This window comes from Phascolarctos cinereus, unplaced genomic scaffold (assembly GCF_003287225.1).
Source record: "Phascolarctos cinereus isolate Bilbo 61053 unplaced genomic scaffold, phaCin_HiC Scaffold_2;HRSCAF=192, whole genome shotgun sequence".
NCBI lineage: Eukaryota > Metazoa > Chordata > Mammalia > Diprotodontia > Phascolarctidae > Phascolarctos > Phascolarctos cinereus.
This window is the reverse complement of record NW_027555625.1, coordinates 82,723,266-82,738,916: the sequence shown is the minus strand read 5'-3', so window position 1 is coordinate 82,738,916 and position 15,651 is coordinate 82,723,266. Positions and strand designations below refer to the sequence as shown.

At 42.0% G+C, this 15,651-nt stretch overlaps 1 protein-coding gene across 1 annotated transcript in view; it reads right to left on the bottom strand.

Moving 5' to 3' along the window:
- Positions 1-370: 370 nt before the first annotated feature.
- Positions 371-15,651, bottom strand: part of GALM (galactose mutarotase) — a 58,990-nt gene continuing 43,709 nt past the window's right edge. Inside the window, exons 5-7 of the mRNA XM_020976993.2 lie at positions 5,136-5,277; positions 4,159-4,333; positions 371-1,507 (exon numbers count right to left, since the gene is read on the bottom strand). Of these exons, the coding sequence (XP_020832652.1) occupies positions 1,430-1,507; positions 4,159-4,333; positions 5,136-5,277 (395 nt within the window). The 3' untranslated portion in view covers positions 371-1,429. The remainder of the gene's footprint in view (positions 1,508-4,158; positions 4,334-5,135; positions 5,278-15,651) is intronic.

Genomic DNA, 15,651 nt, shown 5'->3' with positions numbered 1-15,651 from the left:
AAAATTGTTGTTTCATTGCCTTAAGCATATTAGTTTGGTCTCTCCCAAAAGACTGTATTCCCTGTAAGCCAGGCTTTGCAGCTTTTATATCATCTCATCATCCACAGCGCCTAGCCCAGCTCCTGAAAACCCTAGACACAGAAAGGAATTTTAAGACAGAACTATTTTCTGGTTTCGACAGAACAGGTGATAGGAAGTGGAGATAGGAGACTGATTCACTGAAGCATCTTCTAATGGGATTTCCTTCCTTTAGAAAAACACTGACGCTTGGACAGGGATGGGAGGACAGAAGTCAACTGTGTGCCTTTGGCTCGGCTACTTCTCCCTGGGACAGTGAGTGACCCACTAACTGAAAGAATGAATCGGTACCTTTTCAAAGTGCAGAATTTTATTTGATTCAGAATGAGCATGAGTGCATAACAAAGTCATCTGGTATTTCTGTTATTCTAAAGATCACGAACACAATCCAGGCAAATGTGTTGTTCCTAAAAATAAGGTTTCTGGCAGCAAGACTTAAGAGGCAGTACCGAATATCCTAGTCTACTACTAATAGGTCATCTCCATTAAGTTTTTAGTTTAGTCTGATCCACCCATACTAAAGTGGACTACTGAGGAAGACGCTACACAGTTCCAAATTTTGCTGGCCTTAGGGGGTTGGGTTAAACCAGGGTCCTCAAGTGTGGCCCTTTGACTGAATCCAAACTTCATAGAACAGTGGGGAACTTGAGGACCTAGAGGGCTTCAGGTTCCCCACCCCTAGTGTTAATCACCCCCACCATATTAAAGGCAAATAATACAAAGTACAAGTAGCTCATATACCTTGCTCAGACCTTTTTGCTACTTGGGAGCAATTTTTATGAAGGGCAAGTGGGGAAAAAAGGATGAAATAGCCAGAAAAGGAGCCAGAAACTCTTTACCTAGAGTTTCACAAGTAATGCCCTTAGGCATAGGGAGAGATGAAAGAAAGAGGAGAAGGAAAAGGAAAGAAGAGAAAGGAAAAGAAAGAAGTATAAAGACAAGAAGATTTAAATGGTAATGGCCATCAGCAATTGCCTTCACTGTCCATGGCCCTCAGAGTACTAATGCCCCCAGTTACTTCTACCCAGTCTAGGGGGAGAGACTTGGGATTTCAGTGCATGGTGTTCCTTATTACTTTGGCTCCCTTCATTAGCACAGGCAACCGAGTTGACCTTTAAGCACAACCTGGAGTTAGTCATTTTAGAAGATCACCAGCACTTAAGAATCTGACTAATTAATCTAGCATCTATCACTGTGATTACTTCAACCCAGCTGATTACTTTTAGCTCCTTGACATATAACACTTCCCCTCTTATGAAGGAGAAACCTAAGACTTTGGTTGCTGAAGAGGCTTTAGATGTATTTCCATTGTTTGTGTGCTCTTCATCTGGTAGGGCCAATGTGACCCTCCTTAAGCCACAGAAAAATTGAACCAAGTAGTGTGGTTATATTCTTCACCTGGACGGAGCAGTACACGAGGAAAATGTGGCTGTGTAAAGAAAAGAAACCAGTTAGACACCTCGACATCCAGGCCCTGGGGACTACAACAGTAATGATAATAATTTTTTGGATTAGACCTGTGATGTCACTGGAGTAGAAGAAATTCCCTATACCAATGCTGATCAGTAGCTGCTCGGCAACTTAATCATTTTATAAAGCATAAAATTTTATAAAATCAAATGACTTGCCCATGGTCACACAGCCAGGATATATAAGAAGCAGAACTTGAACCCTGGTCTTCCTGACTCCAAGGCCAGTTCTTTATCCGGGATGCCAGGCTGCAATGCCTTCTCAGTAATGATGACAATGATACTCATGAAGGGCGATGTGGTATGGTGGAGAGGGAGCAGGCTTCAGACTAAAGATGAACTGTGTTGGGGCAGCTAGGTGACACAGTGGATAGAGCACCAGCCCTGGAGTCAGGAGGACCTGAGTTCAAATCCAGCCTCAGACATCTGACACTTACTAGCTGTGTGACCCTGGGCAAGTCACTTAATCAAAACAAAAAACAACTGTGTCTAAATCCTGACACGTATTAGCCATGTGATGACAAGTCATTTAACTTCTCCAGTACCCCAGACAACTAAGTATAAACTGCAGAGAAGGTGGCAGTTTGTATTGGTAGGAATATCACAGGTTCAGACCTTCCCCTCCCCCAAACAGCAGCTGATACCTACACAGAACTTTGAGGTTTACAAATCACTTTATATACATCGTCCCATCTGATCCCCATAACCAGCCCCTGAGATAGGTGTATTATTGGCCCCAGTTTACGGAATTAGAGAGGTAGAGTGACTTTTCTATTAAGTATCAGAGGCTGGATGTGAACCAAGGTATTGCCAGGCTCCAAAGTCGGTGCTCTTTCTACTACAACATGCTTTTTCTCATTAACAGGCCACATGATTAAGAATGTCTTCTCTGATCTCTTTTTGAACAGCAAAAAATCTAATTGGAAAAGAGTAATGTTAGATAATCAAGAAGAAAAGAAACAATCACAAGTTATTTCTTAAATCACTTGGCCTCACAAAGTACTCAGCAGCTTAGCAAATATTAAACTCCTCCCAGACTTCTGGTGACAGAAACAGGGAGAACACATATAAAAGAGTGGAGTTTCTGAAACTCTGGTCCCATCAAATATAGAAATGCAATGGGAATGACAGGGCCAGGACTCTTCAATGTCCACTTTCCTCTCTCTGTCATTGCTTTGATCTTTCCTCTTCCATTCGGTGAAAAGATCATTAGAAGAAAATTCTCATAAGTTGTAATGACCATCAGGGACCCTTCTGCATTAATTTAATTTGGTTTTTATTCTAGCCTGTCCCATGGAAGGAGCAGGTTATATGTAACCAGGCTTGAATGCCAGCACTGGGAGGGGTTCTTTACCTGAGGTCTGTGAACTTAAAAATTTTTTTGGATAATTTGACTTCAATATAATTGGCTTCTTCTGTAATCCTATGGATTTTATATGAAGCAATTAAAAATGTTCTTCTGACAAGGGGTTCACAGGCTTTAAGCAGAGACCTTTCCACTCTTCTTTTTGTATCCCCAGCGTGCCTGGCACATAATAGGAACTTAAGTGTTCACTGATTGACTGACTAATTATCATCTCGTATGCGAAAGGCGAAGCTTCAGGAGCTTGCCAACCATCCCTTTCCAGTTTCATTAAAGGTCAGGTGATAAGAAGTGAGCCAAAATGGAAGGAGGAGAGATTTAGATCAGACATAAAAGAGAAACTTCCCAATCATATACTTCCCATATACTCCCAATACATATACTTGATTTCTGAGAAAATCTGTGGGATTTTCCTTCCAATTACACCACTCCAGTGGGGAAATGTGAGCAAAGTCCTACTTTCCTCACATGGGGACCCAGATCATGTCCCCTCACAGATTCTTTCCAGCCCTAGAAGGAGGGCTGTAGCCACTATAATAATAAATAATTGTGTGTGTAAATAAGGACTGAACCATGACCTTCAGCCCTGAAATTAAGGAATATGACAAGGCAGCATGGTTTAGTGGAGAGAGCACCAAATTTAAAGTCAGGAGGGAGAGACCCAGGTTTGAATGCCTCCTCTCACCCTTCCTAGCTGACCAAGGGCAAGGCACGTGACCTCAGTTTCCTTACCTGTAAAATGGGTTTAATAAAATCTATCAGAACAGTACCTGTCTTATCAGGTTGTTGTGATGATTAAAGGAGAAAATATATGTAAAGCGTCACCCAAACCTTAAGACCACAAAGAAAGGTCAGCTGTTACTAATAGGTGTTCAACATAACTAACAATAGGCTTGGGAGTTCCAGCAGCTAAACGGGGTGCCCAAAGCAGTTGCCTGCATTCCACCTCTTTGGAGCACACTGGGAGTCAACACCAAGACACTGAGACGAGTGACGGAGTGTCATGGGTGAGGCCAGTCTGGCTGGAGTGAAGGCGAGTAATGTGTGAAAAGGACGCAAAGAGATTTAGCTAGTCCCTAGTTTCAGCCTTCTCTTCTCTAGGCAAAATGATACCAATCCCCCCTACCATAATCATAACTGCACAGGGCTGTAATGACCAGAAAACCAATTTAATGTCTTGTACAAGGTCTCAGCAGTGACTAGTAAGGAGAAGAGTAGTAGAGGAGCCACCTGTAAATTTGACTTTACCTTGTTGACTGCATCTGGCCAGCTCTGGGTCTCAAGGCAAAAACCTGAGTGTTTGGGGTATACGGCACCCCCCTTTCCCTTCAGTGTTCCATCCAGGAAATTGGCCGTGTAAAACTGAACCCCAGGCTGGGTTGTGTATACTTCTAGCTTCCGTCCAGTGCGGGGATGATAGACTCTGGGGAGAAAAAAATTGAACGATAAATAATTCATATTTTAGAGAAGTAGAAGGGAGAGGAGAAAGGGTAAACTTACTGGGAAATATATGGGTCTAGAAGAGGCAAGAGGAGCAGGGGAGACAGACAAGGAATTGGGCAAAGACAAGAAGAGTTAATGGAGACATACAGGCAAGAGGAAGAAATATTAACAAGAAAAGTTTTCACCTAGTGGAAGATCCCCTTAATAAAAGGGTTTGTTCTATAAAACTTGGACTCAGTCAAAAGGCTGCACCCAAGGACCTAGAAGGCCACATGGCCTTGAGGTACAGTTTCCCCACCCCTGATTTAGCACCTCATCACACAGTAAACTTGTAGGAATGAGGTAGAGTTATGGCACTGGCCAGGTTGGAATCCCTTCTCAGAAGATTCAACGACTTGGAGAAACAATCTGTTAGAAAAGTAGCAATTTCTTTTCTGAGTTAAAAATGCTACCTTATCCTCTGTTAAGTGTTGGGATCCAGAGATCATAGAATTGATTGAGATCTAAATTCCAGATTTTAAATCTTGAGATCATAGATTTAAATTTAAAGGGATCTTAGGTTATCTAACCCAACCTCCTCATTTTATAATTCAGGAAACTGAGGCCCAGTAAAGGCAAGTGATTTGTTCAATACAAATCCTACATGATTTCCAAAGGGAGGGCTGGTTCTTTATTAGTCTCCTGTAACCTAATGCCTTGCTACTAGAATGGCTGGGAAACATTTCAGTGAAACAGGAGGTGGCAATCTTTCCCAGCCACAGAATGAATGAAAGATGTCTGACCTTGCACAAAAATGCTTCTCTTTCGTATCCTTCAGACAGAAGTTGTGGTCAAAACCATTAATGTGGAACTTCTCTATGTGCTTTCCCAGTTCCACCGGCTTCCTCAGGTCAAATGCAGTCCCCTGCACAGATTCCATTTTTCCTAGTGAGAGAAAGAAAGAAAAGAAAAAGAAAAAAAAGGGAAAAAATTCTATTAACACGTGCCAACATGACACACATACCTGTGTGTATATACACACATGTATATTTTATATGTATGTATGTATATGTGTGTGGGTGTGTGAATATACATGCATTCATAGAGAAAGAGAACACATTCTCTCCAAATACTTATATGTAACAGGAGGAAAGAGGAGAGGTTGGCTGGGTAGACACACATTCAGCCTTCTTTTCTCTGGGCAAAGTGACCCTAATCCCTTTAACTTAGATGTAGTCTAACTATGTAAGGCTTTACTGACCAGAAAAACAATTTAACATCTTGAACACGGTCTCAACAGCTACTTAAACTGCTCTTAGAAGGAGGCCATAAGACCAAATTCTGTAACACTGGTTCTAAATACTTGGATTTGGCTATTTATCTGTGACAAGACTAAAACATGGGAAGTGAGTTGATACCTCAAAGAGACAAGGAGAAACTAGGAATTTCTATCTGACAATATGGGGAAGAAAAGAATTGGCTGGTGTCCCATTTCATTTACTTCTGCTTTTTTGTGGGTTCCTAAATGATAAGACGAAAGGACACTCTCCCCCCTGCCCCCAAACCTACTACCTGAGACAAAGAGTCAGCCTCCCTTTTCTACAGTACAATCTGCTCTCCCTTTAGGAATTTTAGGAAGGCTGTGAAGTTAGTTTGGGAAGACTGGCATCTTCAAAGTCTGCAAGTAGTAACTGACTTCTTATTCTACCCAGGCTTCACTGTAATGATGACATAGTCATCTTGGTAAGATCACTGAGGAGACTGGGTGTTCCTTGTAGAGGCCAAGGGATATGTGTATGTTGGAGGGTGGGGATTACTCAACAGGACCTTTATTTCTCTCCCTGTCCCTAGGACTTCCATCTTCTGGACCTAGCCAATCTACCCATCCTACCCTACAGTCCTTGCCCTTATCAAAGTGATTCAACCCATCTATCCTATGTCCCATTTCTTCAAGACCCATACTTCCCACCACTCAAAAACAACAGACAACAAAGAAACTTTAAGAAAAAATTTAGCTGGGACCTGGGAGTGGGGGTAGTGGAGTCTTAGAGGGATTCCTGCGGATACTGAGAGGTCAAGTGAATTGCCCATAGTCATAGAACTAATATATCTAAGAGGCAGGACTTGAGCCCAGGTCTTCCCGACTCTGAGGCAAACCCCTGAGGCTGCCTCTCATTGTTCAATAAACTCATCAGTGTAAATATTATTAATGCATACTAATGTCTAAACCGTTACCTTTCCCAGAAAACAAACCTGCATTTTAAATCAGATTTCCTGGAGACACAATGTCCTACGATAATTATAATTTTATATCTGGACAGTACCTGAATCTTGTCCAACTTCTTCAGAAGAGAAGAAACAGGAGATACAGAGAAGGGAGTGATTTGCCCAAGGTAACAACGCTGACTCATGACAGAGTCAGGACTAGCACTCAGGGCTCTGGAATCTCAAGCAAAGCGCTCTTTCCACTACATATTCCCAAAGGGATGACTTTAATGGAGTCTGGGGGCAATAACTAGGTATAGGCATGTGTCTTTTTAGAGGCCCTTAAAACTACATAATGAAACTACTCTATTTATGTTGGAAAGAGACCAACCCTCTTACCTTCCTTTTAGTACCCATGGCTGTGACATTGACTCTTTTAAAGTCAGTTAAACTGGCAAAAATTATGAGATGGAATATGCCCAACGCTGATGCGATACACATTTTCTCTCCACTAAAAGCAGAAGTGAAACCCAACTCATGGCATTTCAAAGACACACACATATAGAGAAATGAAAATCAGACAAAACAAAGAAGCAAGATTCCAGAAGTTAAATTGGGACTGACTCTTCAGTCTGATTGCAAAAGGCTTTTGATTGCAGAAATCTAGTCTGTTAAAATAATGAATTCTTTCCCCCATGGGAACACATTCATCTGGTTTAGCCTGAATGTAGATTATAGCAGAAGTATTTTGGTGCTCCTGACTGAATTCATTCATGTAGACTGGAGCTGACCTCAGAACAATGGCTGGTAAACCCTATCTGCCAAGTGGGCTAGGGTTCTGGCCCCGTTCAAGCTGTTTTATGGAGCTCCATCCCCAGAGGACTTTCCACAGACCGGGCCAAAGTGGCCTTCATGGTGGTGAAGCCGAGGTGGGCTGCCTGCTTAGCTACCCCACACTGGCAGACTCACTGGTGCCAGGAAGAGAAGAAAAGGACTAGAAGAGATCTCTTTCTATATCCTAACTTAGGACCCTTGTCTGGTAGATTCACTTCCTTGCCAACTCCACACTATGCTATAGGTCAAGTCCCCTTCCCTCCTGTTCCTCCCTCTCTAGCTCCTAATAGAAAACAAGCTCCTTGAGGGTAGGGACTTTTACTCGCTTGCATTTATAGCCTTAGTATATAGTACAGTGTCTGGTACATGGTAAATCCTTAATATTCTTTCATTCTGTCTGTCTGTCTGTCTATCTATCTATCTTCTCTGAGTTTTTTGAGCAGCTTGGTTCCACCCATTTAGGATGAATAACCTAGGAAGATATAGCTATTGACCACTCAGAAATTACCTGGGGGTGTCTATGCATCAAGCTCTGCCTTTGCTTATGGCCAGAATGTGTCAGCTCCTCCAGCACTCTCCCCGTCCCACCCCAGAGAATTAAGTGGATGATGGGGTACAAGGTGACAACTAGGCCACCTTTACCACCTTGTCCCCGAGGCCAGAAGCCATTCATAGACTGCCCCGCCTGCCATCATGCACAAGGGGCAGCAAGGCCCTTTGATCACCACTCCAGCCTTGAACCTACCTTCCCCACAACTCCCCAACCCATCTCTGATCCTCAACACTGAACTGCAAGGGCTCTGAGTATGGTCAGTCTCCACTCTGGTGTCTTTACAGACCCAGAGCTGGCCCCAAGAGAACGAGCAGCCATGAGATCTCATCTTGCTTCAGTGGCAGTGGGGACAAGAGACAAGCAACAGGTCTAACCTCAGGTCTGAACTAGTGATCTAGGAGACCCATCTCTTAGCGGTAATGAGATCACCAAGGGAGAGAGTGTATATAGAGCAGGTAAGAGGCCTCGAGACAGAGTCTTGGGATTCATCCATACTAATGAAGAAGATGGAGCAGCAAAGAGATTGACAAGAAGGAGTCAGACAGGTAGAAAGAGGACCTGGAGAAAGAGTGTCCTGAGCCAGTGAAAGATAAAAGTATCCAAAAGCAGAGAGATCAAGGAGGATGAGGACGTAGAAAAGTCTTTTGGATTTAGCAGATGAAAAGGGCTGAACAATGAGTTGAGTGTTAAGAAGTGGAGGGACAGAGGAGAGATAAAATGAGCACATTTCAGAGATGTGATGATGCCAGAGGGCAAAGAGGGCAAGATCCACATAGAAAAACAGAACAGATCAGGTTGGCCGTGAAATTCTCCTCAACATTAGAAGCTTAAAGAGTACCTAGTTCTTGCTGAACAAGAGAAAGGAGAAGAAAGTAGAAGGGGAAAAGACGAAAGGTCCTGTCACACGAAGGCAGCTAGGAGGCCCAAATGGAGAGAATGTTGGACCTGGAGTCTGGAAAAGCTGAGTTGGAATCTTCTTGTTTCCAACACATACTGGCTGTGTGACTTTGGCCAAGTCCCTTATTAACATCTCTGGGTTTCAGTATATTAATGTGTGAAATGAGGATAACAATAGCAAGAGGTTGTAGAAGATCAAAGGAGATGGCATACTTAAAACACTCTGCAAACTAGAAAGCTATATAAATATATATAACATATAATATATATCATCTGCTATTATTACCCTAAAGTTTAGGCAGTGGTGGGATGGGGTGAATATACCCTATCACCCGACAGCTGTCTCTTTCCTGCCCACCCCTCGCCAGTAAGGTTTTTTTTTTTAATTTATTTTTCCTCACTCACCAAGGATCAGGAGAATGAATTTGCAGTTCTGCTAACTTTGGTGGTCTGCAAAAAAATGTGCCTCTGATGCTAAGAACAGAACTAGGTGCGAAAGCACTTCTCTTAGAAAGCTTCAGAATACAGGAAACTCAATCGGAGACAGAATGGTGCTCTCCAACTGTTGACTCATTGGGTTTTGTTCTTTCACACACACCAGAAAGGCCTGGGTTCTCAGAGAGATAACTGCTTTCTGAAGATGATTTCCTGCCTTCTCGGTACTTTTCATCAGGCATTTTGGTCTGAGTATTGAGACGCTAACTGATTAGAATTCATCCTAAAGAAACAGGGCGGCAGTTCCAGTACAAAGAAGTTGCCTATGGTGCGATCCCTGTTCCTCAATTTCTGGAATTTCTCTCAGGAAAAAAAACAAAACAAAACCCAGGAAGTTTTAGCTCTGGCTTTCTGAGCAAAACTTCCGGACAGTGCATGTATCTCTTGCTGTCAGATAGTTATGTTCAGATTTTTAAAAGGGCAGATGCAAGAAGAGTCCAGAAGTCTGACACGGAATTGGAATGGAACAATAAAAATAGTAACATCAATGCTCTAAAGACAAGAAAGGACTGCGGCTTATGAAAAACACTATAGGCAATAAAAAGAGGCTTTTTAAAAAGTTATGTTTAGAATAAGAATAACTGGCATATAAAGATGGCATGGCATGGTAATAAAGACCTGGCCTTGGAATTAGGAAGACTTGTGTTCAGATCCTGCTGCTGACACATACTATTGGTTATATGGCACTGGGCAAACCATTTAACTTTTCAGGGCCCCGGGCAACTTTGTATAACTATGGTGCCTGCCCATATTGGTAAGAATTCCAATGATAGTAAGGATTTGAACCAGAAAAGAAAAAAAAATATTTTGATAGTTTTACGTTGCAAAGTACTTTACATATATTATCTCACTTGAATCTCATTACAACCCCATAAGGAAGGCATTACTACCTTCCTTTTACATCTGGGGAAACTGAGGCTCAGGAAAATCAAATAATTTGCCATGGACACAGAATTAATGAGTCAGAAGCAGGATTTCAAACCCAGGTCCCCCAGACTCCATGCCCAGCACTCTATCTACTCTGCCATACTATGTTTTGAAGAAGTTACAGCCTTCCCAACCGCTTCCACACAAGAAATTTGGCTTCTTCCATATGTATGTATGTATGTATATCTATATCTATATGTGTGTATGTGTGTGTACAGGAAAATAGTATGTATATTATTATTAAGTATTTTATTTTTTGCAATTACATATAAAAACAATTTTAATGTGCTTTTTAAAAATCCTGAGTTCCAAATTCTCTCCCTTCCCCTCCCCCTGCTCCTTAAGAAGGCAAACAATTTGATACATGTTGTACATGCAGTCATGCAAAACATATAGTATGTATGTTAAGACCTCCATTTTATAGATGAGGAAACTGAGGCTTAGAAAGGTAAGTAATTTGCCCAAGGTCACAAGAGTAGTAAGACCTTGAATTTCCACCCAGGTGTTCTGACTCCAGGTTTCATATTCTTTTAATATATCCTAGCTGTCTCTTGGCTCTCTTGTTACACTGCTGACTCACACCTACCTTGGAATCCATTAAAACCCCCAGATCTTTTTCACACAAACTGTTGTTAAGCAGAAACCTCTTCACTCTGAAGCTTCCTCCCTCTCTGGCCTTAACACCATGGAAGCACTCCCCACCCCTGCAGGCTCTTGATCTGACTGGCTGGTTCCTCCTAGAAGGAGGTCCCTGGGCCAGCAATGTGTTCATTCCTCTCCAGGGCTTATTCTAGACTCTGCTGAACTTTCTCTACAATGCCTCCAGCCTTCATCTCTTCCCACTCACACCCTTCAGCTTCCTTTTATATGCTGTCATCCACCATTAGAATGGAAGCATCTTGTGGGTAGGGACTGTCTTTTTGCTTGTTTTTATATTCCCCTGTGCTTGGCACATAGTAAGCACTTAATAAATGATTGTTCACTTGACTAACCCTATATCACCTATTCCAGATTTATGTAGTTGATATGAATCTTGGAACTCAAGGGTTGGTCTTTACCATATATTACTACAATGATTTTGAAAGCTCTATGGTTCTCTCACAATTTGTACTTTCTCCATTAAGGTAGATTGCAACCCTTGTCTACTTCATACTATGTAATGTGTTTTCTCCTTATTAAGTATGGGCTCATGCTCTGCTGCCTACCTATGGTGATGCCATCTATACCTGTATCCAGGTCACTGACCAAAACATTAAATAGAACAGGGACAATGTGATACTCTGCTAGGGCTCTCCCTCTCCTAGGCTGACATCAATATATTTACCACCATACTCTGGCTCTGCTCATTCAAGCAGTTCCAAATTTATCTAACTGTACTGACAGCTAACTCACATTTCTCCATCTAGTGCACAAGGATCATGTAAAAGCATTGGTCAAAGAAAGGCTTTGGTGAATTCTAGGCACACTAAGTCTACAGTATTTCCCTGGTCTGGCCAATCCACTTATCTTCTGTCAAAGATAGAGGAGCAGTTTTTAATGCTGAGTAACCTAAGAAAAGGAACAGAGAAAATGAACAGGTGGCTATCATGAGACCAGGTGTTAGAAATTATAAAGCCAGTTTTTCAAACTGTTGCCAGATTTCTTAATTACCCACAGGCCACTGACATCACAATGCCAGTCCAACACAGCTCTAAGAGGACAGTCCCCCGCCAAATACTGCATAATTAAACAAATAACAATTAGGAATTGCTTTAAAAGCAAAAAGAATGGAAAAAAAAACTGGGGACAAAAATTTTTCACGGGCATTGCTCCCTAAACTGGAAAATCTGGGAAATGTTGGGTTATAATTTTATCAGAATGATGAATAAAATGTTTATCATCTGTTGTTCATAGTACAAAGCCTGGCACACAGTAGGTGCTTAATAATAAATGCTTATCAATTGAGTTCTTACTTCCACAAAACTATTTCTAAAAGAACCCTATGCAATTAAAAGATTTTATGTGCCATTATCTATGGTATTAGATTAACAGTCTTTAAGTTCCTTGAAGACAGGAACTGGCTCAGCTTTGTCTTTGTATCATCAGAGTTTAGCACAGTGCCTGGTACGTACTAGGAAACCGATCAGTGAATACTGATTGGCTGACTGACCAGGCACCTCTTTGTTGCCCTTATAAATAAGAAATTACAAAAGAAAGCAGCATGAAGTATGCTATCAAATAAATATACGAGTGAAAAAAGACGGGTTGGTTACCTGAAGAGAGAAAAGGATAACCACCTATGCACTCCAAGAATACCACTGGTATACTTACAAAGTCAAGAAAATAGGAAAAAGGCTTCTACCATATTGGGGAGGGGGAGGTCCTTCAAAGGCAGACTTATAGGAGGATACAGCCAGGAGTTGCAAGGGGAGGGCCAGTGTGGATGGGTTGAGATATATATTGTTGGAAAAAATACTCTGTATATTTTAATGTTAGATCAATACAGCTTCTGTACATGGAAGACAGGAAGGTCGAAGGGTACAGGGAAGGAGGAATAGATCTGAAGTCAGACGACCTAGACTCCAACTCTGGATCTGCTGCTCACTACCCTTGTCACCTTGGACAAGTCACTGAATTTCTCTAAGCCAGCTTCCTTTTCTGTAAAACGAGGAAGCTTGTCTAGATGACCTCCAAGAGCCCTTCCAACTAAAAAAAAAAAGTCTCGATTGCTTTGGTATTTTTGCTGCTGTTCAGTCGTTTCAGTTATGTCTGACTCTTCATGACCCCATTTGGGAGTGGTTTGCCATTTCCTTTTCTGGCTCATTTTACAGATGAGGCGATCAGGGTAAAGTTAATTTGCCCAAAGTCACACGGTGACTAAGTGTCTGAGGCTGGATTTGAACTCATAAAGATGCTTCCAAGTCCAATGCTCTCTCCACTGTGCCACCTAGCTACCCTACACTTAGTACACTATTTGGTAATAGTAAGTGCTTGATAAATGCTGTATCCCTCCTTGATACCTTTTAAACTTTTTTTCCTCAGCTCCGTTTCTGAAAATGTGTTTTTTGCATTTGTTTATACTATTGACGACATGAAGTCCAGGAAACATAGATAAGGTCATGGGATCATAGATTAGGAGGTAGATGGAACTTTAGAGGTCATCAAATCCAATTTATAGATGAAGAAACTGAGGCCCGGACAGGTTGAGTGACTTGTCCACCATCAAACACCTAATAAGTGTCTGAGGCAGGACTCCAACTTGGGCCTTCCTGACTCCAACTGCTGAGCTCACTATATCCACTTATTCCACAGGGACATAACTTTCTTTGCTTTTTCAATAATGTTGCCTTTTTTTTCAATGATCCCAAGATACTCCATGAGACACACAAGTCTTTTAAAAACACTAATATTATTCCAGCAACAGGCAGTATGGCCTCTGAGTCAGAAAGATTTGGGTCAATTCCTGCCTCTGACAGTACTGTCTGTGTGACCCTGGTCAAGTCACATAACTTTTTGTCCCACTCAACACCCTAAGACTACCCCCATCTTGTACTCGTGAAGCTAATTTTTTGAAACCAAGTATAAGACTTTATGGGCAGCTAGGTGGCACAGTAGATAAGAGTGCTGGGCCTGGGGTCGGGAAGACTCAACTTCCTGAGTTCAAATGTGGTCTCAGATACTTATTAACTGTGTGTTAAGTAACTTGGGCAAATTACTTAACCCTGCTTGCCTCAGTTTACTCATCTGTCAAAAGAGCTGGAGAAGGAAATGGCAAACTATTCCAGTATCTTTGCCAAGAAAACCCCAAATGGGGTCATGAAGAGTCAGAAATGACTGAAAGGACTCAATAATTAAGACTACATTTATTCCTGGTGATTTTCTGGCCTATCTGCCAATGCGTTTAACTATCCCTCCCTGATTTGTGTCATCTGTAAATTTGATAAGCATGATATTTATGCCTTTATTCAAGTCACTAGTTAAAAAACATACCGTGTGTGTGTGTGTGTGTGTGTGTGTGTGTGTGTGTGTATACACACACATAAAAACAGCACCAACTACAGATCCCTGGGTTACTTCACGGAGACCACCCACAAATCTGACATTGACCCATTATCAACTACTCTTTGAATCTAACTATTCAACTAGTTTTGAATCCATCTGACAGCATTACTATATAGCCCACATATCTCTCCATTTTTTTCTACCAAAACAGTCTAAGATACTTTACCAAATGCTTTGCTAAAGTCTAGGTGAGCTATGGCTACAGTGCCCCTTTGATCAACCAGTCTAGTAACTCTGTGAAAAAAAAAGGAAGTTAAAGTTAGTTTGGCATGTTAGATTAGCTTCTATCATGAAGCTAAGTTGGCCAACTGTAAGAACTCAGCCCTTTCTCACTTAAATTCAATTTACTTGCATATCATGGCATCACCTCCATGACGACATGATTCTCTTCAAAGACAAAGGACAAACAACAGGGTAAAAGAGGCCATTCTTTGCCTCATTTTTTTTTACCTAGCCTTAATCACTGAATAGGTGTTGCCTCAGTCAAACTGAGATCTGCTAAATAAAGCCCTTAGCTTTAAAAGGCCACGGTCTTTCATCACATCTGGGGCCATCTCCAGCTGTCCTGATGTATCTGGCCACTGGACTCCGATGACTCCAGAGGAGACAGTGAGGCTGGTGACTTTGCACAGCCCTCCCCCACTTAAATCCAATGGCATCACCTCCATGATGTCATGGTCCTCTTCAAGAATGAAGGACAAACAAGGCTGGTTTACTGTAAGAACCACTTTAGGTGGCACAGTGGATAGTGCATTGGCCCTGGAGTTAGTAGGAGCTGACATTTGACGCTAGCTGTGTGACCCTGGGCAAATCACTTAAACCTGATTGCTTCAAAAAAGCAAAACAAAAGAACTGCACCCCCCCCCCAACTAGTTCATTAATCATTTCTTTAATGATCTGCTTTTAAAATTTTCCCAGGAATGAAAATAAAGCTCATTGGTCTATAGTGTACAAAATTTGTTTTCTTCTCTTAAAATTGGGACATTTGTCCTTCTCTGTAGCATGTCTCTTATACTCCAGGCACACACAGAGAGAGACAGCTGACCTTGATAATACCCCAAGGCCACCAATGTCTTCTGGTGATTTCATACTCTCGAACACCTACTCTCTCCTTGGACATCAGATCCATCCAGGGTGGTCTCACTGCTGTCACCTACCCACCCCTCAGCTGAGGTGCTTGCTACCTTTTCTCTATAAGAGAAGGAATGGGTTTGGCCAACTCTCTGGGTCCAGAGGCCAAGCTTTGGGAGAGGAAGATACCTCATACAACCAGGCACTTATCCAAGGAAAAGTGGCTTTCTCTTCATAGAGAGGAGGAGAGTCAGACAGCTCAAGGGTCTTATTCCCCCGGGGACTAAACTGTCTTC